The 16,519-nt window shown below is 46.4% G+C and overlaps 1 protein-coding gene across 9 annotated transcripts in view; it reads left to right on the plus strand.

The window, feature by feature from the left end:
* ABLIM1 (actin binding LIM protein 1) overlaps positions 1-16,519 on the plus strand; it is a 284,673-nt gene that overhangs the window by 179,099 nt on the left and 89,055 nt on the right. For all 9 annotated transcript variants that reach the window (XM_081823453.1, XM_081823450.1, XM_081823448.1 and 6 more), the window contains exons 5-6: positions 8,011-8,137; positions 9,633-9,726. In XM_081823453.1, coding sequence (XP_081679579.1) covers positions 8,011-8,137; positions 9,633-9,726 — 221 coding nt within the window. The remainder of the gene's footprint in view (positions 1-8,010; positions 8,138-9,632; positions 9,727-16,519) is intronic.

The raw sequence follows: 16,519 nt of genomic DNA on the forward strand, positions 1-16,519 counted from the left end.
AACACGTTTGCAGTTTCACATTGTGTTTTGGTCCTTCTCTATCCTTTTGGATGGTGACCCCACCCCGTGCCATTTGCCATGACATGCTAAAAAAGAACTTGGTGACTTTGTTTTAAATTAAAAAACTGGACTGTGGACTGTCAATATTTGTCAACTCATAAAGGTCTGATTTGGAACCTGACCACACTGAACAGCACAGATGATGAAAGGAAGTTTACATTCAACCATATCCTCTTGTTAGATCGATATTCCTATCACTACTAAATATGATGTGGCCTTTCTGGTCAAGGAAAGGCTTTCAAATACCCAAATCCTTTATATCTTAAAGACCTTAAAACTCTAGGCCAACTCTTATTAAAAAATTAATAATAACATAAGGAGAGTGTAGATTTTTTTTTTTTTTAATCTATGGGTTGCAAACTGAAGGGCCTACAGAAAAGGCCAGGCTAGTCCCCTGAGTGCACAGGTCAGTTCCAAAGTGACAACAGGTAGCAGTTGACATTTAGACTCTGTGGAGGGATGGGAACCCTAGCAAACTGGAACTATCAGTCCTGTATAAAGTGGGCAACCACCCTGGGCCTCCAAACTGTTATTCCCATGAAGGAATCCACGTGTCCGAGGCTGAGCTGACATGGGTTGAAGGCTTGTGTCCAAGGCAGCTTGTTAACCTGAAAGAATCAGCTTACTCGGGGCGCCTGGGTGGCTAAGTTGGTTAAGCGACTGCCTTCGGCTCAGGTCATGATCCCAGGGTCCTGGAATCGAGTTCCGCATCCTTCTCCCTCTCCCACTCCCCCTGCTTGTGTTCCCTCTCTCGCTGTGTCTCTCTCTGTCAAATAAATAAATAAAATCTTTAAAAAAAAAAAAAAAAGAATCAGCTTACTCTGCTCTTGTGTCTGTTCTTTCCCTCTCATTTGGATAGAACAGCTATTCTCCTGCATTCTACCTTCACCATTTTATCCCACAGATAATGAGAAATCCATGTCCTGTAAGAAGAGTTGAATGCCAAGATCCGACATCATTAAATTCAGGATCTCAAGTGAACCAAACTCTGGAACTTAAATTTGGTTTTGGTTTTGATTTGTTTTTTTCCTTGAAGCTCTTTAGATTGAGTCCCGGTCAGGGATAAAGTGCCTGTAGTTAACGGTCTATTAAAAGGATGCCACTTGAATATTTTATAGGGTCTCCAAAGTCTTACTCTACTTTCTAATAATAACAATCTAAATATGAAATGATTTTGCTTCTGTTTATTTTTCATCCCCGTGCATAGCCATGACCTTGTACGCTAATCTCCAGTGATGACAAATAGAGTTTCTGTTTCATTATTATTTTTTAAAAAGGGTTCCAAGGAAAGCTGAAATTTTCTGGAGCTTATAAGGGCAGCAGTTTGAATACTGAAACTTGATTTCTTTTTATTCTTAATTTTTAAAATTTTTTTCAGGGGTGCCTGGGTGGCTCAGTCATTAAGCATCTGCCTTCGGCTCAGGTCATGATCTCAGGGTCCTGGGATCGAGCCCCACATCGGGCTCCCTGCTCCACGGGAAGCCTGCCTCTCCCTCTCCCACTCCCCCTGCTTGTGTTCCCTCTCTCACTGTGTCTCTCTCTGTCAAATAAATAAAATCTTAAAAAAAAAAAAAAATTTTTTTTTTTCAGCAAAGTAAGGAAATACTCAGAACTGACTCAAAATCCCTGGGGACATTTTATAACATCCCAGGACATCAGCAAGCATCAATTACAGGAGGAAAGTCTCTCTCTGGTCCCCTTTACAATTTACATGACAATGATTTATTATTATTAATAAATATTTATTATTTATTTTCACAACAATTCTCTACTTTCACAGTCTCTTTACCCCAGTGAACGCCTTGTGCTCCGGTGCCATCTTTTGCTCATGGATAGCACAAGGGATGATAATCAGGAAGACAGACCTGCGAGTGGAGGTTTAGGTTCAGAGAAGCCCTGTAAGCTGTAGAGGCCCGAGTCCATGTGCCCTTGAGAACAGGAGATTCCCACTGTGCAGTTAATTGGACACCATTCAGCTGTGTGGCTGTGTGCAAAGCTGAGGTCCACCCTAGGCCTGAGTATCCTGAGTGGAAAGTGAAGCATTTGCATCAAACAGTCTTGAAGGTCCCTCTGGCTCTCCGATGTTCTGTGATCTGTAAAATGCAGATAATCACTGCCCTTCCAGGTTAGCGGGAGCCCCGAGAGTGTGGGTAGAGAGAACGGATGCACCAGACCTTTCAAAAGTTAAAATCTGGATAGTAACTATAATAATAGTTACGGTAATATGATGATGATGATGATGGAACCACACAGACGAAAATGCCTTCCCTGGGGGCTGACAGTGGGCCTTGCCTGTTTGTTAAGGGGAGGAGGAAACGCAGGTTTTGTGAGATTATTGCACCTGTGAGAACAGACACTGAGTGTGTACCTGCACCCACACTCCATCCAGTCCTCATGGCAGCCCAGGAAGTTGGGTACTGCCAACCTACCCATTCTACAGATGAAGACACTGAAACCCAGTGGTTACCTAGCCTGCCCAAGGCCCCTCGGCTCAGTGTCAGAGCTGGATTTCCACTCCAGGTCTCTTTGCTTCCAGAGTCCTCAACTGCTGGGAAATGCACAATTTGTATATACAACAGGCCAAAGCACACGTGGGACATAACAATGAACAGCCTTATTTTTCCCTTTTGTTACTTGTATTATCCTTGATCAGAGTTCCCTTTCCCACCCTTAATCCTACCTTAGGTGGATCCCATAGCTTTCTGGTCACCTTCAGCTCGTAGAAGTCTGGACCAGTTGAAAACTTGATCCTCACATCTGTTTCAGAGCCACACCCTGGCCCAGCTCAGACCCGACCCAAACCAGAGACTGACAGTGGGCACAACATCTTCTTTCGCTCTTTCTTTACCCTTTCCTGTCCTGTGGCTCCTTTGTGGGCCAGGCAGGGACAAGGGTGATTGGAGGTAGAAGGGAAGAGGTGTTAGGAACCTGGCATTGTCACGCTGCTCTCTCAGCTAACACTGGCTGGAGACAATTTTTATGGGGGTGCACTTTGAGTTCCTTGACAAAAGCATGCAATTTCTGGTTAACCTCTTGCAACAAACTCCCCCCACCTCCCAGCCTCAGGTCCTGCTCCCTTGTAGTCTCCTATGCTCTTACTAATGAAGTCCCCCACCCTCAGTAGACAGCTTTGTTCAGTGGGTTCATTCTAGATGCTTGGGCATGGGTACCAGTCACAAGACATAAGTGCATCCCCCAGTGAGCCAAATGGTGGAAGTGAATGCCATTCCCACTCTATCCTCTCCTTAGCCTGCCATTTCTGCCTCCAACCAGCTTCCTGCCTTCCAAATCTTCCAAATTCAGCAGGCTCAAGTTTTTTCTGTTTATGAGTGCTTCCAAGCTCTAGGACATTAAAATCAGTTTGTTCCAAGAACTCTAACATCAAGCTTTTCTTGGACCCATAGCAGTCCTAGGGCCTGAGCTTCCCCACTCAGTAAACTTCTCGGTTCTTCCTAAACTTCCCCCCAGGGTCCTCTAATCCCTGTCACAGCAGAGGGGAGAGAACACCCCCACACTCCTGCTGTGTGGACAGCTCCCTGCTGACTCCTCTATGCATTTTCAAATTTCTGATTTCAGAGGTAAGTGGGCAATAGGGGTTGGTAATCATCGGGTGAAGTCTGTCTTTTGGAAAGTCCTGGAAGGATATTCCTGGCATCCTTCTTTAGGAGATGGAATATTTATCACCATGATCTTCAGCTTTTAAACCATGGTCCAAAATTCCAAAACACTAGAAAAATCCCCATTTTGTATTCTGAGAGCTTTGATCCCAGATGGGTAGCCACTGTGAATGGTGAGGTCCATCTTCATTAATGGTTCTGGGCGTCACTGAAGCATGCAGGCCTAGGCAGGAGGGAGTGGCATTTAGTTACCACCTAGTTTTCTTTTCTAGAGCTCCATGTCCTCAGCCCTCTTCTCTAGAGAGGCATCTTCACAGAGTAAGACATCTCTTTGGCCCTTACCTTTTCCAAGTGAGAAATTCTAAAAAGGCAGAAATAGTTCTCAAGGAGAACATAGGTATCCAATCTGATAGGACCTTAAGTGCCGCCCAAGTGAGGACATCTTTCTTGGCTTGGGAATACAACTTTTCTTGCCGAGAGCCATTTGTCACCTTCTTCAACTTAAATACTTTCAAAGCCCAGGTGTGCATGACCTGATGCAAAATAAATAAATAAATAAATAAATAAATAAATAAAAGCAGACAGGATCCCTGTCTTCAAGGATATTTGTTGCCTTGGAACAAAGTGCTACAAATATGGAACCAGGTGTGTAGTTGGATATTAGTTTAACTCAGACATTAAGTAGCCAAATTCCTGCTCTTCACTTGGCTCTTGCGCCAAGAATGAAAGACTTGAGGCAAAGTGTTTACTGTTGTTGTGTTTTTCTCTTGCCACAGTTGGTGATTCTTTGTTTTTGATGGAATACATGGCAAGTTGCTAGAGTGTTTGACTTCCTTGATGCTGCTCCATATTCACCTATTTCTGACTTCGGCAATAATTGCAGTGCCAATCGCCAGCTTTCTATATTTACCAGCAGCTGCTTCAGTGATGTGGAAACAATTTTCTCAACAGCTGAAAACCATGAAGATACAGAGTAGGACATTTTGTTCTTTATAAAAGAGCTTAGTTGGGATGAGCATGGGAGGAGTGAACAATCCAACACGCATCTTTTTGTCTCTGCATCTTTTCCACTTTTCCCAGCATGACATCAGGCTTAGGTGGAGAATTTATGGTTTTGTCCAGAGAGGAATGAGTGAGTAGCCTCTGTGGCATATGCCAGAATACTTGGAATCAGCCAGTGTGGGCCAGTATTCTACTTTCTCGGAGGTGGTCTTTGATTTTCTTGATTTATGTCTAAAGGTTTGGGAGGAAGTGGCTTATCCCCGTCTCTGCTTCCAGCCCCACTTTACCAGCTGCCTAGCTCTAGACATTCAGCATTCGGTGAACACTTCTCTATAAACCATTATCAAAGTCAATTGCAGAACATCTGCCCTCCGTGGGACACTGCAGGGCCCAGAGGATCTGAGAAGTATGGGACACCACCTGTGAGGTCAGAGACTTCCAGACTGCAGGCATTTTGACTATATGACTGAATAATAAATGGTACCCTCTTTATAAAGCCCTCACATGGTGTCTGGTTCATCCAAAACCCTCAGTGCAGAATGATCAGAGAAATCGTTATTGCTCTCAAATTGTGTCTCAGCTGCTTTCAGAGCTCTGGGATATCTGGGCACTAATGTGCTTGTAAAGAGAGCAAGACTTACCATCCAGAAACATGGCTTCTAGTCCCAGCTCTGCTCCCACCAAAGAAAGGTGGAGCCACATTGAGAGGCTAACATGGACCAAACGTTCTAAGTGTTGTGCAAAGCACATCATGTTAGCATTTCACAGATGAAGAAGTGAGGGTTCAGAGACTGTAACTTGCCCAAGTTAATACTCAAGTCCTCCTAATTCCAAAGCCTGGGCTGTTACCATCCCTAGGCCTTCCATCTCCCTAGATCTCAGGGCTGTGCAGGGGGAGACCCTAAATGGCTCTGCCAACCCTCCTGAGCCCAACCGTCTTCAGTTTCTAAAACTGAAAGCCATCTCTAAAATTTATTTTCTGACTTAAAAAATCTACCAACCAGCATCTTCCTTATTATTTTAAATCTTTACTGCCACCTAGTGGGCATGATCTAATCAGAAGAATGAAAAAAATTCGGTTCAACTTGGATTAAAAACTGTCAATTCATCTTAAACTCATCCTGTGCTCCTAACCTTTAAATATTGTATGTATGAGCAAATATCATGGCCTTCCATTTTTATCCCTATAGTAAACTACCAGACGTGAGATCCCCTTTATAAAGTTTTTTGTTGAGATGCTGGGAAACATAAACTCCAGCTTAAAATAAAAAAAATAATGCTTTGTGATCATATAATACTCGCTCAGCTAATAATGGGCAATACTTACAGAAATCCTAATCTGCAATAATTTAGAACTTGTATAGCAATTATATTTTTAACTTTATAAATATTTGCTCTTTTTTTTTTTTACACTCTCGTGGTAACAAAAAAATAATTCAAACAACACAGAGGATGTGAAGTAAAAAGTCCTCCACAGAGGAAAATATCTTAGGCATTTCAATTTTCTTTTTTAAGAAATGTTTTATTTACTATACAAGCATGTGTGCAAACATATATATACCCTTCACTAATTTTTTGTAAATGAGCTTATGGTATGCATACTGTTCCACAGGTTGCTTTTTTTTTTTTTTTTAACTTAATCTATTTTGGACATCTTTCCATGTCCGCACACAAATTGACTCATTCTTTTTAACAGTACATACTATTCCAGTATTCCAGACTCTATCATAATTAACGTAACCAGCTCCTCATTAATGTCCCCATCAGCTGTTTTCAGTTTTGTTGTTACAAAAGTGCTGCAGGAAATACATGTATTTTCTTCAGGGAATACATGCATGGACACATGCCAGACACACACACATGCACACTTATTTGCAAATTTATTTCTAGACTAAAATCTTAGGAAATTGCTGGATCTAAAGGTACATTGATACCCACTGACCAAAGATCACCAGAAACACACCTGTAGTCAAAAAAAAAGGAGGGGGGGATAGTCAAGTTAACTTAAGCCCCAGCAAGGGAGAACAGCAGGGGAATCGTGAGCATCTCTGAAGGAACTGTCCTAGGATGGGAGCGCTTGCTGGGTGGCATTGAGGAGGAGTCAAGGCAGTGCGAGCAGTTCTGGGCTGGGTTCTGTCAAGACGCAGGAGCAGGTCAGTGAATGGGCATCTCAGTAAGTTTTTCTAGGAGGAGAGAGAGTTAAAGTAGGGCTAGGAATATCACTAGTAAAGATGCAGTCTTCACACATGGGGTTGGAAGAAGGGGGTGTTTCATCATTTTGTGCGCCAAGTGGCCTTGTCTGGGCATTGCTTTATTGCATGAGTGTTTCCTCTAATCAGCAGGGACGTGATGGCCAACCTCCCAGCAATGCTGGGTTTCATTTGCTCACCTGCATTGATTTTAAATGTCTGTGGATGTCTGTGTTGCTTTCCAAAAAGGTTGCATCAATTTACATTCTTCTGGGTTCTTTTAAATACTCAACGTCCCTAACAACGAAGTATTCAATCATCAGAATAATGGCAATTATAATAATAGGAAATGTTTATAGGGCCACTTCCCACATGCCAGCCTCAGTGATAACCATTATTTCATTGAATCCTCGTCGGAGGCTTGAGCCAGGCACTCATAAGGCCCCCGCTTCCATATGAAGAAACCCAAGGCTTAGAAAGGGGGAGAACCGGCCAACAAGTTGTTGTGCTGGGCTGGGACCCAGGAACCAGGCCAGCTCCTTCCAGAGCCCACGCCCTTTACCACAAAGAAACACTTTCTCCTTCATCTGCTTCACAGGAGCCTGCCATGGAGAATTTAAAGCTAAGGAATTAAGAGCTATTCAACTGATGATCACAGATCTTCAAAAGTCTAGTTTAGGATGATAAAGCAGGAGAGTCCCATTTACAAAAATGAGATTCATGGGCTGCTTTCCAGGAATCCCATGTATATTGTTCAGTGAGGCATCCAGCATGAGATGCTCAGCTACTCACATGTGCCCTCAATTAATAGAGGCCTAGGAGAGCTTTCTGAAAATCACAGCCAAGACAATGTAATTAAATGTTCCCTGCGCCAGCTGGAGCTCGGGGGTATTTCAGTCACCCCCAAGGAAATGAATGGAGGAAGGACATCCATCCCCTTGGATCCACTGAGGTTCCTGGAGTTTCCATGCTGTGTGAGGCTAAGAAAGACTCAGTGCAGGGAAAGGGAGTGGAATGACACGGTGCTTAAGTCACTGTTTGCTGAGTGTGGGATGGGCGCACACCAGGGTTCAGAGCTGGCCTGCGTGTTGGGATTTCACAGAACACACGTGGAGTAACTGCTAACAGCTGCGCTTTTCCAGACTGTGCCGGCTGCGGAAGGGACATCAAGAACGGGCAGGCCCTCCTGGCCCTGGACAAGCAGTGGCATTTGGGATGTTTCAAGTGCAAGTCCTGCGGAAAGGTCCTCACCGGGGAGTACATCAGCAAGTAAGGCTGGGGCCCAGGCCGCGGGATCCTTGGGAGGGGCCCCCCAGCCCCCCCACCGGACATAGTGAGAGACATTAGCATCCCACCATCAATACGAAGTTTTGCTGTAGAACTTCTTTAGTTTTTATAAAAGGAATTTTATTCTGCTGCTGTTGCCATAGTCTGCCTGCAATAATTTTAATGAAATGTGAATCCTTGCCTAATTTAACAATTAGCAAAGCTGACATAATGTTACACGGTATGTTGTCATCAATTAAGCATTTAGTAATTTTACTTTCCCTCATTTTTTTTTTCTCCTGTTTGGAACTAGTAAGTAAACCTTTGTCCTCTTTCTAGGCCTTGAATGTATTTGTAGACACCTACCCCCGCCCCCGCCAAGACACACACAGGGTCTAAGCCCTGAGCGCATTGGGACCAATGCACAAAACAACCCACCAGGAATGGGTTCATGTTAGAGTCTGATGCTGCAGATAATAGCTAGAGTAAGTGCGGATAATAGCTAGAGTAAGTGTTGTTGTTGTTGTTGTTGTTTTAATGTAGCCTAGAGAAACTAGTTACAGTGGTTACCTTTTGGCTTAAGGAAAAAAAGAATGAATATGGGCGTCCAGTGGCAATGAGGGAAAATTTTCCCCTATAAACCTTTCTGTGCTTTAAAAAATGTTCTCCAACCAGGTTAAATAGCTATTCAAAAGAGTTATGTGAATTTAATTTAAGAACAGAGTGAAACAACAACAACAAAAGTAACATGAGCCCCACCCCCTAGAAATCCAATTCTGTAGGTCGGGGAGAAGCCCAAAGGCCTGTAGCAGAAGGAAGAAACTTCACAGGTGATTTCTGACGCACAGCCGAAGGAAGAAGAGACAGGAAAGTGCCCGACTGTCAAACTAACCGGAAAGGCTGTGTGGGAGTAGGTAACTGGGCTCTGCGGTGTGCTTTTTGACTCTTCCGCTCAATGGCACACCTAGAAAACAACATTTTTACTGTGCTCTGAGGTAAATGAGGTTTTGAGAGGCTGGATGAGCAGGCCCTGCGGCCCTCGGGCCTCCTGAGGGCGGAGGACCCAGCATCTCAGCGCTGCCAGGAGGTGATGACGTGGGAGCTCAAGGAAGCTGTGAGGGGAAGGTGGCCTTGGGGCCTCCTCAGAGGAGGGTGAACGCTGCCGCCACATCGGAAGCCCATCTGGCCTGGTGGGGAGAGGGAATGGAGCCAGTGTTTTGCTAGTTAGTTCTGAGACAACAGGGAAGCAGCAGGGGTAACCATGTGGTGATCTGGCTATAATTTCTGTGTAGCCGGGAGAACCACAGCCCTCTGTCCACGTGGTGTGGTTCCCCGCGCTGTGGTCATGTCTGACCAGGTCTCCAGGCGTGCGGACGCTGGGTGGGGGAGAATGCCGGCATGCTACCGTTCTGTGGAGAAGGGCTCCGAGGACTCGGTCCTGGTGTCTTCCCTGCCCCTCGGCCCCCCCTCAGGAGCTGAACGGCGTTCTGTGTTGCAGGGACGGCGCCCCGTACTGTGAAAAGGACTACCAGGGGCTCTTCGGGGTGAAATGCGAAGCCTGTCACCAGTTTATCACAGGGAAAGTCCTGGAGGTAAGTGGCTCCCGTCAAAGCTACCGTCATGCTCCTCAGAAGCCGTCAGAAGCACAAAAGAGGCCCTTGTTCCATTCCCTCCATCTTCACCACTGGAGGAAAGCAAGTATCGTTGATGACGGATCGCTCTCTCAGAGATTTAATGGGTCGGGCTGTCTTCACAGGCAGTTTCTACTAAACGTTCATGTGCAGTTGGATTGATGGAGAATTAATCAAAAGTGATAAGGGGACCACTAGGAATTATGGAGAAGGAAGGGTCCTATGAGACTATTTTTGGACGTCAGACAGCACGTGTATGTGCGTGTCCACGTGCGCTCTCGCGGGTGCGGGTGTGCGTGTGAGAGGGCACACTCAGGGAGCAGGGGCTCAGAGCTGAAGCAAAGGAAGGGTGGGTGAAAGGTGAAGGCATACACTTCCCCACCCTTAAAAACCACATCCTGTGTGACCCAGAACACCCTGGGGCTTGGGTCGAGCCAACCCGTCAGGTTCAGGTGTGACTGCCTCCTGCCACAGAGCCTGGTTCCTGCTTTCTCAGCCCCGGCCCCACCAGCGGCTGCCTCTGGGCTGAGCGGAGCCCCTCTTGGGCCAGAGCCCATCCTGTGGAATTAGGGGCCGGAGTTCAGAGGGAGTCTCTGCCCCACTCCCCACCCCACCGCCCCCCCTCCGTGGGGCCTTAACCAGATCTGATTAAAAAAAAAAAAAGAAAGAAAGAAAAGATTACCTCATATCCAGCCCACATTTCAGGGTGGAGACTGTGTCCTGGGCAGAAGTACGTCAGGACACGGAGCACCTGGGAAAGCAGCCAACTGGTCCTGCAGCTTTGACAGACACCAGGGCACCGAATCGCCATAACCACATGCAAACCTCCCAGCAGGGCGTGTTTCAGAGACCCTGGGCACAAATCTGAGAGGCCCCCGAGTGTCTGTGGGCAGCTGCTGTGGGATGCCCAGCGAGGTCTAGCATAGCTTCCCTAATCCCAGGGCAAGCTCTGGGGGATCGGGGTGGGGTTCCTCTCTGGGAGACACAGAAGGGCCCGCATTGGCTCTGTGCTAGGACCTAGTGTAGCTAACTGGATTGGGGAGATAAGGAAGTGACTGCTACAAGCTCTTGTCTTTTACCCTGGGGAAGGGGCTTCCAGGAAGAAGGAGCCGCCTCCAGAGGCCCAGAGGCAAAGGACAAGCAGAGCAGAAACAAAAGTCAGATGGGCAGGAGTGCAGGTGGGAGAGATGACGCTAGGGGAGCGGGGAGGGACCGGAGCATGAGGACTTCGAGAGTCATATTCAGGACTTTGGGCTTTATCCTAAGAATGGTGGGAAGCCACTGAAGCGACTGTAGTTGGAGTTGAACGTGACTGGATCACATTGCTGTATAACGAACGCATGGGACGGCGCCTGGGTGGTTCGGTCGGTTAAGCGGCTGACTCTTGGTTTTGGCTCAGGTCATGATCTCAGGATTGTGTTGGGCTCTGCGCTCAGCTCAGAGTCTGCTTGAGATTCTCTCTCCCTGTCCTTCTGCCCTTCCTGCTCGTGCTCTCTCTATGAAATAAATATATATTTAAAAAAAAAAAAAAAAGAATGCATGGGAGTCCTCAGATACACATAGAACCACACCCATAGCAGCTCTGTTCACAACAGCCAGAAGATGGAAACAACCCAGTGTCCGTGCATGGATGAATGGACCAACAAAATGTGGATATACAGACGAGGAATAATATTCAGCCTAAAAAAGGAAGGACTTCTGATACCCGCTACCACATGGATGAACCTTGAAAACATTATGCTAAGTGGAAGAAGCCAGACACAAAAGGCTGCATACGGCTTGCTTCCATGTAGATGAAATATCCAGAAGAGGTAAATCCATAGAGACAGAAAGCAGACTGGAGGTTGCCTGGAGTTGGGGGGGGCGGGGGGTGGGGTGGGAAATAAGAGTAACTGCTCATTGGTACCCAACTGGAGCGATGACATGTTTTGGAACAAGATAAAGGCGGTAAATGCACGACATTGTGACTGTCCTAAATGCTGCAGAATTGTTCACATTTAAATGGTTTATTTTATGGGATGTGAATTTTACCTCGAATTTTTTAAAAAATGGTTGGGAAGGGGGTGAGGGTAGAGACAGGGAGGAGACTACTGCAGAACTCAGGGCACAAAACAGTGGGAGCACTGGCAGGAGGGAAACCCGAGAGGTGGACCCACCCTCCACACACAGCTGGGGGGGGAGGCAGAGTTTTCATGGCCTTTCCAGTTTAATAGCTGGCCCAAGTGGGGTCAATGCTGGGCCCTCGGAGAAGCACCCCTGCAGGAAAGCTATTGGAGAAGCTGGTTGTGCCCTATCCAGAGTGCAGCATGAATTCCCGGTGGTCAGACCACAAGACTCAAAGTGTGGTGGTGGGCGCTCCCCACCTGTCCCCTAAACATGTCTCTCATCCCTCCCCGGAGCTCGGAGGGGGGGGGGCCCACAGCATTTCCTTTGGGGTTCCCAAGTTTGATCTGCATAAGACTGAAATAAACCCATTGAGTTGGGAGCAAGGGGGAAATTGCATTTTAGAACAACAGTAATAAAATATCAGAACCATCTCCCAGATGTTTGGCTGTAGGAAGAGCGATGGGGAGACACTGAGCATAGCCCCCGGATTTGAGCCAGCCACGTTTACAGAAGGCGTGGATCGAAACAGCTGTCTCAGTCCACGGAGGGAACTGTGTTCCCTAAAAAGAGTTGGGGAGGCAGCAGACAGGGGGTGCTATCGATGACCTCGGATTTAGTTCAACAGCTGTGAGAAGGAATGTTTAAAATACACACCAGGTCCAAGAACATGCCATTTTGTAGAAACATCCGCTTACTCCAGCTCCCCCCCTTGGAGTGGGTGTTGGCGGTAGCTGCAGAAGCTCCTCACCCCTTGGCTTCGGGTTTCAGTGAGGTCCGTCTGTCAGGTGGACGTTGTGGAGGCTTTGCACACGGTGCCTGCAGAATTGGGACTTCTGGGAGTCGTTTGTATGGGCTTCATGGTAGAGTCAAGACCCACCCAGCGGGAGTGCCGACCTCCTCAGAAGGGTGTGATCTAGAAAAATGTCCCGCCTGAGTAGCACACTGACATGTGACCAACTTCTGAGTCAGCTTAGCTTGGTTCCCCACGTGAACCCAACAGGTCTCAACACTCCACCCTCCTCCCGTGCCTTCATTCTCAGACCCCATCATTGAAACGTTATGATTGTGAATTTGTAAATGCTTTGGTCCCTGCCTTTTGGATTTTTTCCCTTCCATTTTAAAAATGTGGTAAAATGCACCTAACATAAAATTTACCATCTTAATCACTTTTAAGTGTACAGTTCAGTGGTATTAAATATATCCATGATTGGTGCAACCCTCACCACCATCCATCTCCATGACGCTTTACAGCTTGTAAAGCGGAGACGCTATACTTACTAAACAGTAAATCCTCATTCGCCTCTTCCCCCTCAAGCCCCGACAACAACCATCCTATTCTCTGTCTCTATGAATTTGACTACTCTAGGCACCTTATATAGGTGGAATCGTATAGTATCCAGGTGTGTGTGTGTATGTCTACTTTACCTTGAACAATGTCCTCAAGGTTCATCCGTGTTGTAGCATGTGCCAGAATTTCCTTCAAGACTGAATGATATTGCATTATATGGATATACCATGTTTTGTTTCTCCGTTCTGTGATCCTTATCTTTTTTTGTTACTGTTGTTTCTTCTGATTGGTTGTATCCATAGAGATTGTAAATGTATTAGTTTCCTGAATCTGCTCTAACAGTGGGGGCTTAAAACCACAGAAACTTACTCTCTTACAGTTCCAGAGGCCAGAAGTCCAAACCCAAGGTGGCAGCAGGGCCACGCTCCCTCCAGAGGCTCTCGGGGGGAACTCTCCCTTGCCTCTTCCAGCCTGTGGTGGCCTGTGGCTGCATGACCCTGATCTCGGCCTTCATCTTCACATGACCTCCCCTCTGTGTCTTCTCTCTTGGTCATCGCTCTCTCTGCCTTGCTCTTAGGAGGACACTTGTCATTGCATTTAGGGCTCACCCAGATAATCCAGGATGATCTCATCTCAAGATCCTTAGCTTAATGATTACATCTGCAAAGGCCCTTTTTCCAAACATTCACAGGTTCCAGAGATTTTATGTGGACATATCTTCTGGGCCACCCTTCAAATGCACTCCAGTAAAGCTGGGAACTTAGACAAGTATCATCCAGTGACCCTCACTAAGCATCAGAGGTGCGCAATAGCCTCCTCTCTGGGTGCTTTCACCTGAGATGCCTCCAGACACCTGAGGAAGCTTTTGCCTGACCGACTGGGGAGCAGTGTCTTCATGTGTTTTAATGAAAAGGGCTCCATGTGATAGGGAATCCGGGCTCTGCTCTTGGCTCTAGAACTCCCAGCTGTGGGACCTCAGGCAAGTGTCTCAACTTCTTTGAGCCTCAGTTTTTCAGTACAGGCATTAAAAATATATCCAAGCCTTGGACTGCTTGACTCCAAGTTTCCTTGGCTCTTAGGACCCGAGTTCTGTAAATCTCATGTCTTAGGTCTAAGGGGCTGGAGTCAGTGGTTCTTTCTCCTGGAGAGATTTTCCTATAAACTGGCATGGAGCATATGCTCAAATTGTAGCTTTATCATTAGCTGGCTTTCAGTTTTGTTTTCAGCCACAAGATTCTCTTTTTTTGAGAGGTCTTGCTATAAATGGTACATCTTTAAAAGCTTATGCTAATTAACCTATAAATTCAGGAGCTTTCTGAAGATGTTTACAACCTGCCTCCTAATTAAGTCCAGAATCAAAAACTTGAGTTTGCCAATAGCCTTCTATCTCTATCTGTATCTCAAAACTCGCCTCTGAAGCAACTTCCTCCCCCTCCCCCCGCCCCCCCACCACCACCGCTCCTCTCCCCTCCTTCTGCTTTAGCAGGCTAACGGTACAGGAAGCTACAGGAGACTTCGGACTTAGATCATAGATGTCAGCAGACATTGGGCATCCCTTTGGTATGAATTTCCTCCCATCTTTGGTGAATGGCCCTTGGAGATCTCTTACTCTAACAAAATTCCTTTCCTGGGCGCAGGAATGTTGTTACCTGCCAGCTTCATAAAGAAAGAAAACAGCAACAAAATAATTCCAAAATGAAGGCAGCACCAGGAAAAAAAAAAGCAAATGTCAGACTGGAACGAGAAGTGTTGAGGGTAAAGAAAAAGGGTTTGTCCCTTGTCCCCTCCCCCCAGTCTTGGGCTGTTCCATCAGCAAACCAAAGTCTTGAGCTATTCCATCAGCATCTCTCAGCTCTCCTGCACAATTCCCTTCTGCCAGGGACTCTGTGTTTACCCAGCACTCCACTGATTTCTTCAAGATAAATGCTTTCATCCCCAGGGAGCTTGGCTCCCTCTGCAGATGGGGCCTCCCTGAGCAGACACCTGCTAGACTACATGCCTCTGGAGCCTTCCTCTTGCAGCTCTTCTCTCAGGGACAAAGCAAAGCTGTGTTGTCAGCGCTTTTCTTGCTTGGGTCTCCTATTCTTTTCCTTTCCCTCTTCCCCACGTCACCACACCCAGGAAATCAATCCTCCTGTCCTGGGTGCCTTTCTTTCCAGAAAAGCTGGTGACACGTGTCTTTATGTGGCATGGTGTTTACTTGCCATTCGTGCCCTCTGGGGACAAGCGTGTGATGCTTCAGCCTGTCTACTGTACAGTGTAAGAGTGAAACCCTCCCATGCAGCCCAAGGCAGGTCCTCTGTCCCTTCAGTGCCTTCCCGTTCACACCTACTGGGTGATGGTGTCCTGTCTTACCTGTTAACTTGAAAACAATGGACGGACAAAAGGACAGGGTGTAGACGTGCTTTATACCCCTCCTGCTAAACTCCTGCTGCCAAGGAAATGGAATCACGACATGAATCAGCCAAATCCTTGTCCTTGATTCTCCCAGGGATTAAAAACAAGTGGCAACATTTGTTTTGTTTAACTGTTTGACTGCTTTTTCATAAAGCCCAGGGACAAAGGTTTGGGATGTTCCTGTGAAATTAGTTCACATTATAAAGTGGAGGCCCTTGGCCCCTTCTTTCCTTTAGGTGCGGGTATTCCAAGTTGCACTATAAGAACCATAAGCAGTGGGCTGGTCTTGTTCTGGGCTCATCTATTACGTATTGAGAAGAAATGCGGTTCTCCTGTGGCACTTGCACGATATAGAATCTGTTTGCAACCATCAAAGATGTCATTTGCAAAAGACAGGCTGAAATGCCACCTGCCCCGTTCTTCCTTGGTTTTTGTCATACACACGCAAAGCAAGCATAGCACCCCGTGTTCTCACCGAAAACTGATTACATTCTTCCCATTCCCACTGTGCTCAAAGGAATTCACGCTTCCACTTAACTCTGAACCCAAATGTTTTTGAGGATTAGGGAGAGGAAAAAGAATCAAGTAATCCTGGTAGTAATGGTTGAGATGGTCTATGTCTCGGGGGACAGTGAAACACCACAATATCCTGCTCTTGTATAATATTTTTAATGCTTGCTAATGATCTCATAAATATTTAATTCGCACAACAGGCCTGTAAAGTGGTCAAGGCAGTTACTATTGACCTCCATTTACAGATGAGGTTACTGAGCGCCAGGAGCTCGGGGGCTAATTAGTAACACACCGCGTTCAGAGACCAGGTCTCTCAGTTCTCAGAAGATAGGCACATATACACGGCTTCATGATCCACCTGGCAGTAATCATTGCAGAACACGGGCAATTAATTTGCTTCCCTAAATAACTTGCTGAAGGACCAAAATTTGTCATTCCCGGTGAAACAGA

Source organism: Leptonychotes weddellii, chromosome 6 (genome assembly GCF_054177405.1).
Source record: "Leptonychotes weddellii isolate Sample4059 chromosome 6, ASM5417740v2, whole genome shotgun sequence".
Taxonomy (NCBI): Eukaryota; Metazoa; Chordata; class Mammalia; order Carnivora; family Phocidae; genus Leptonychotes; species Leptonychotes weddellii.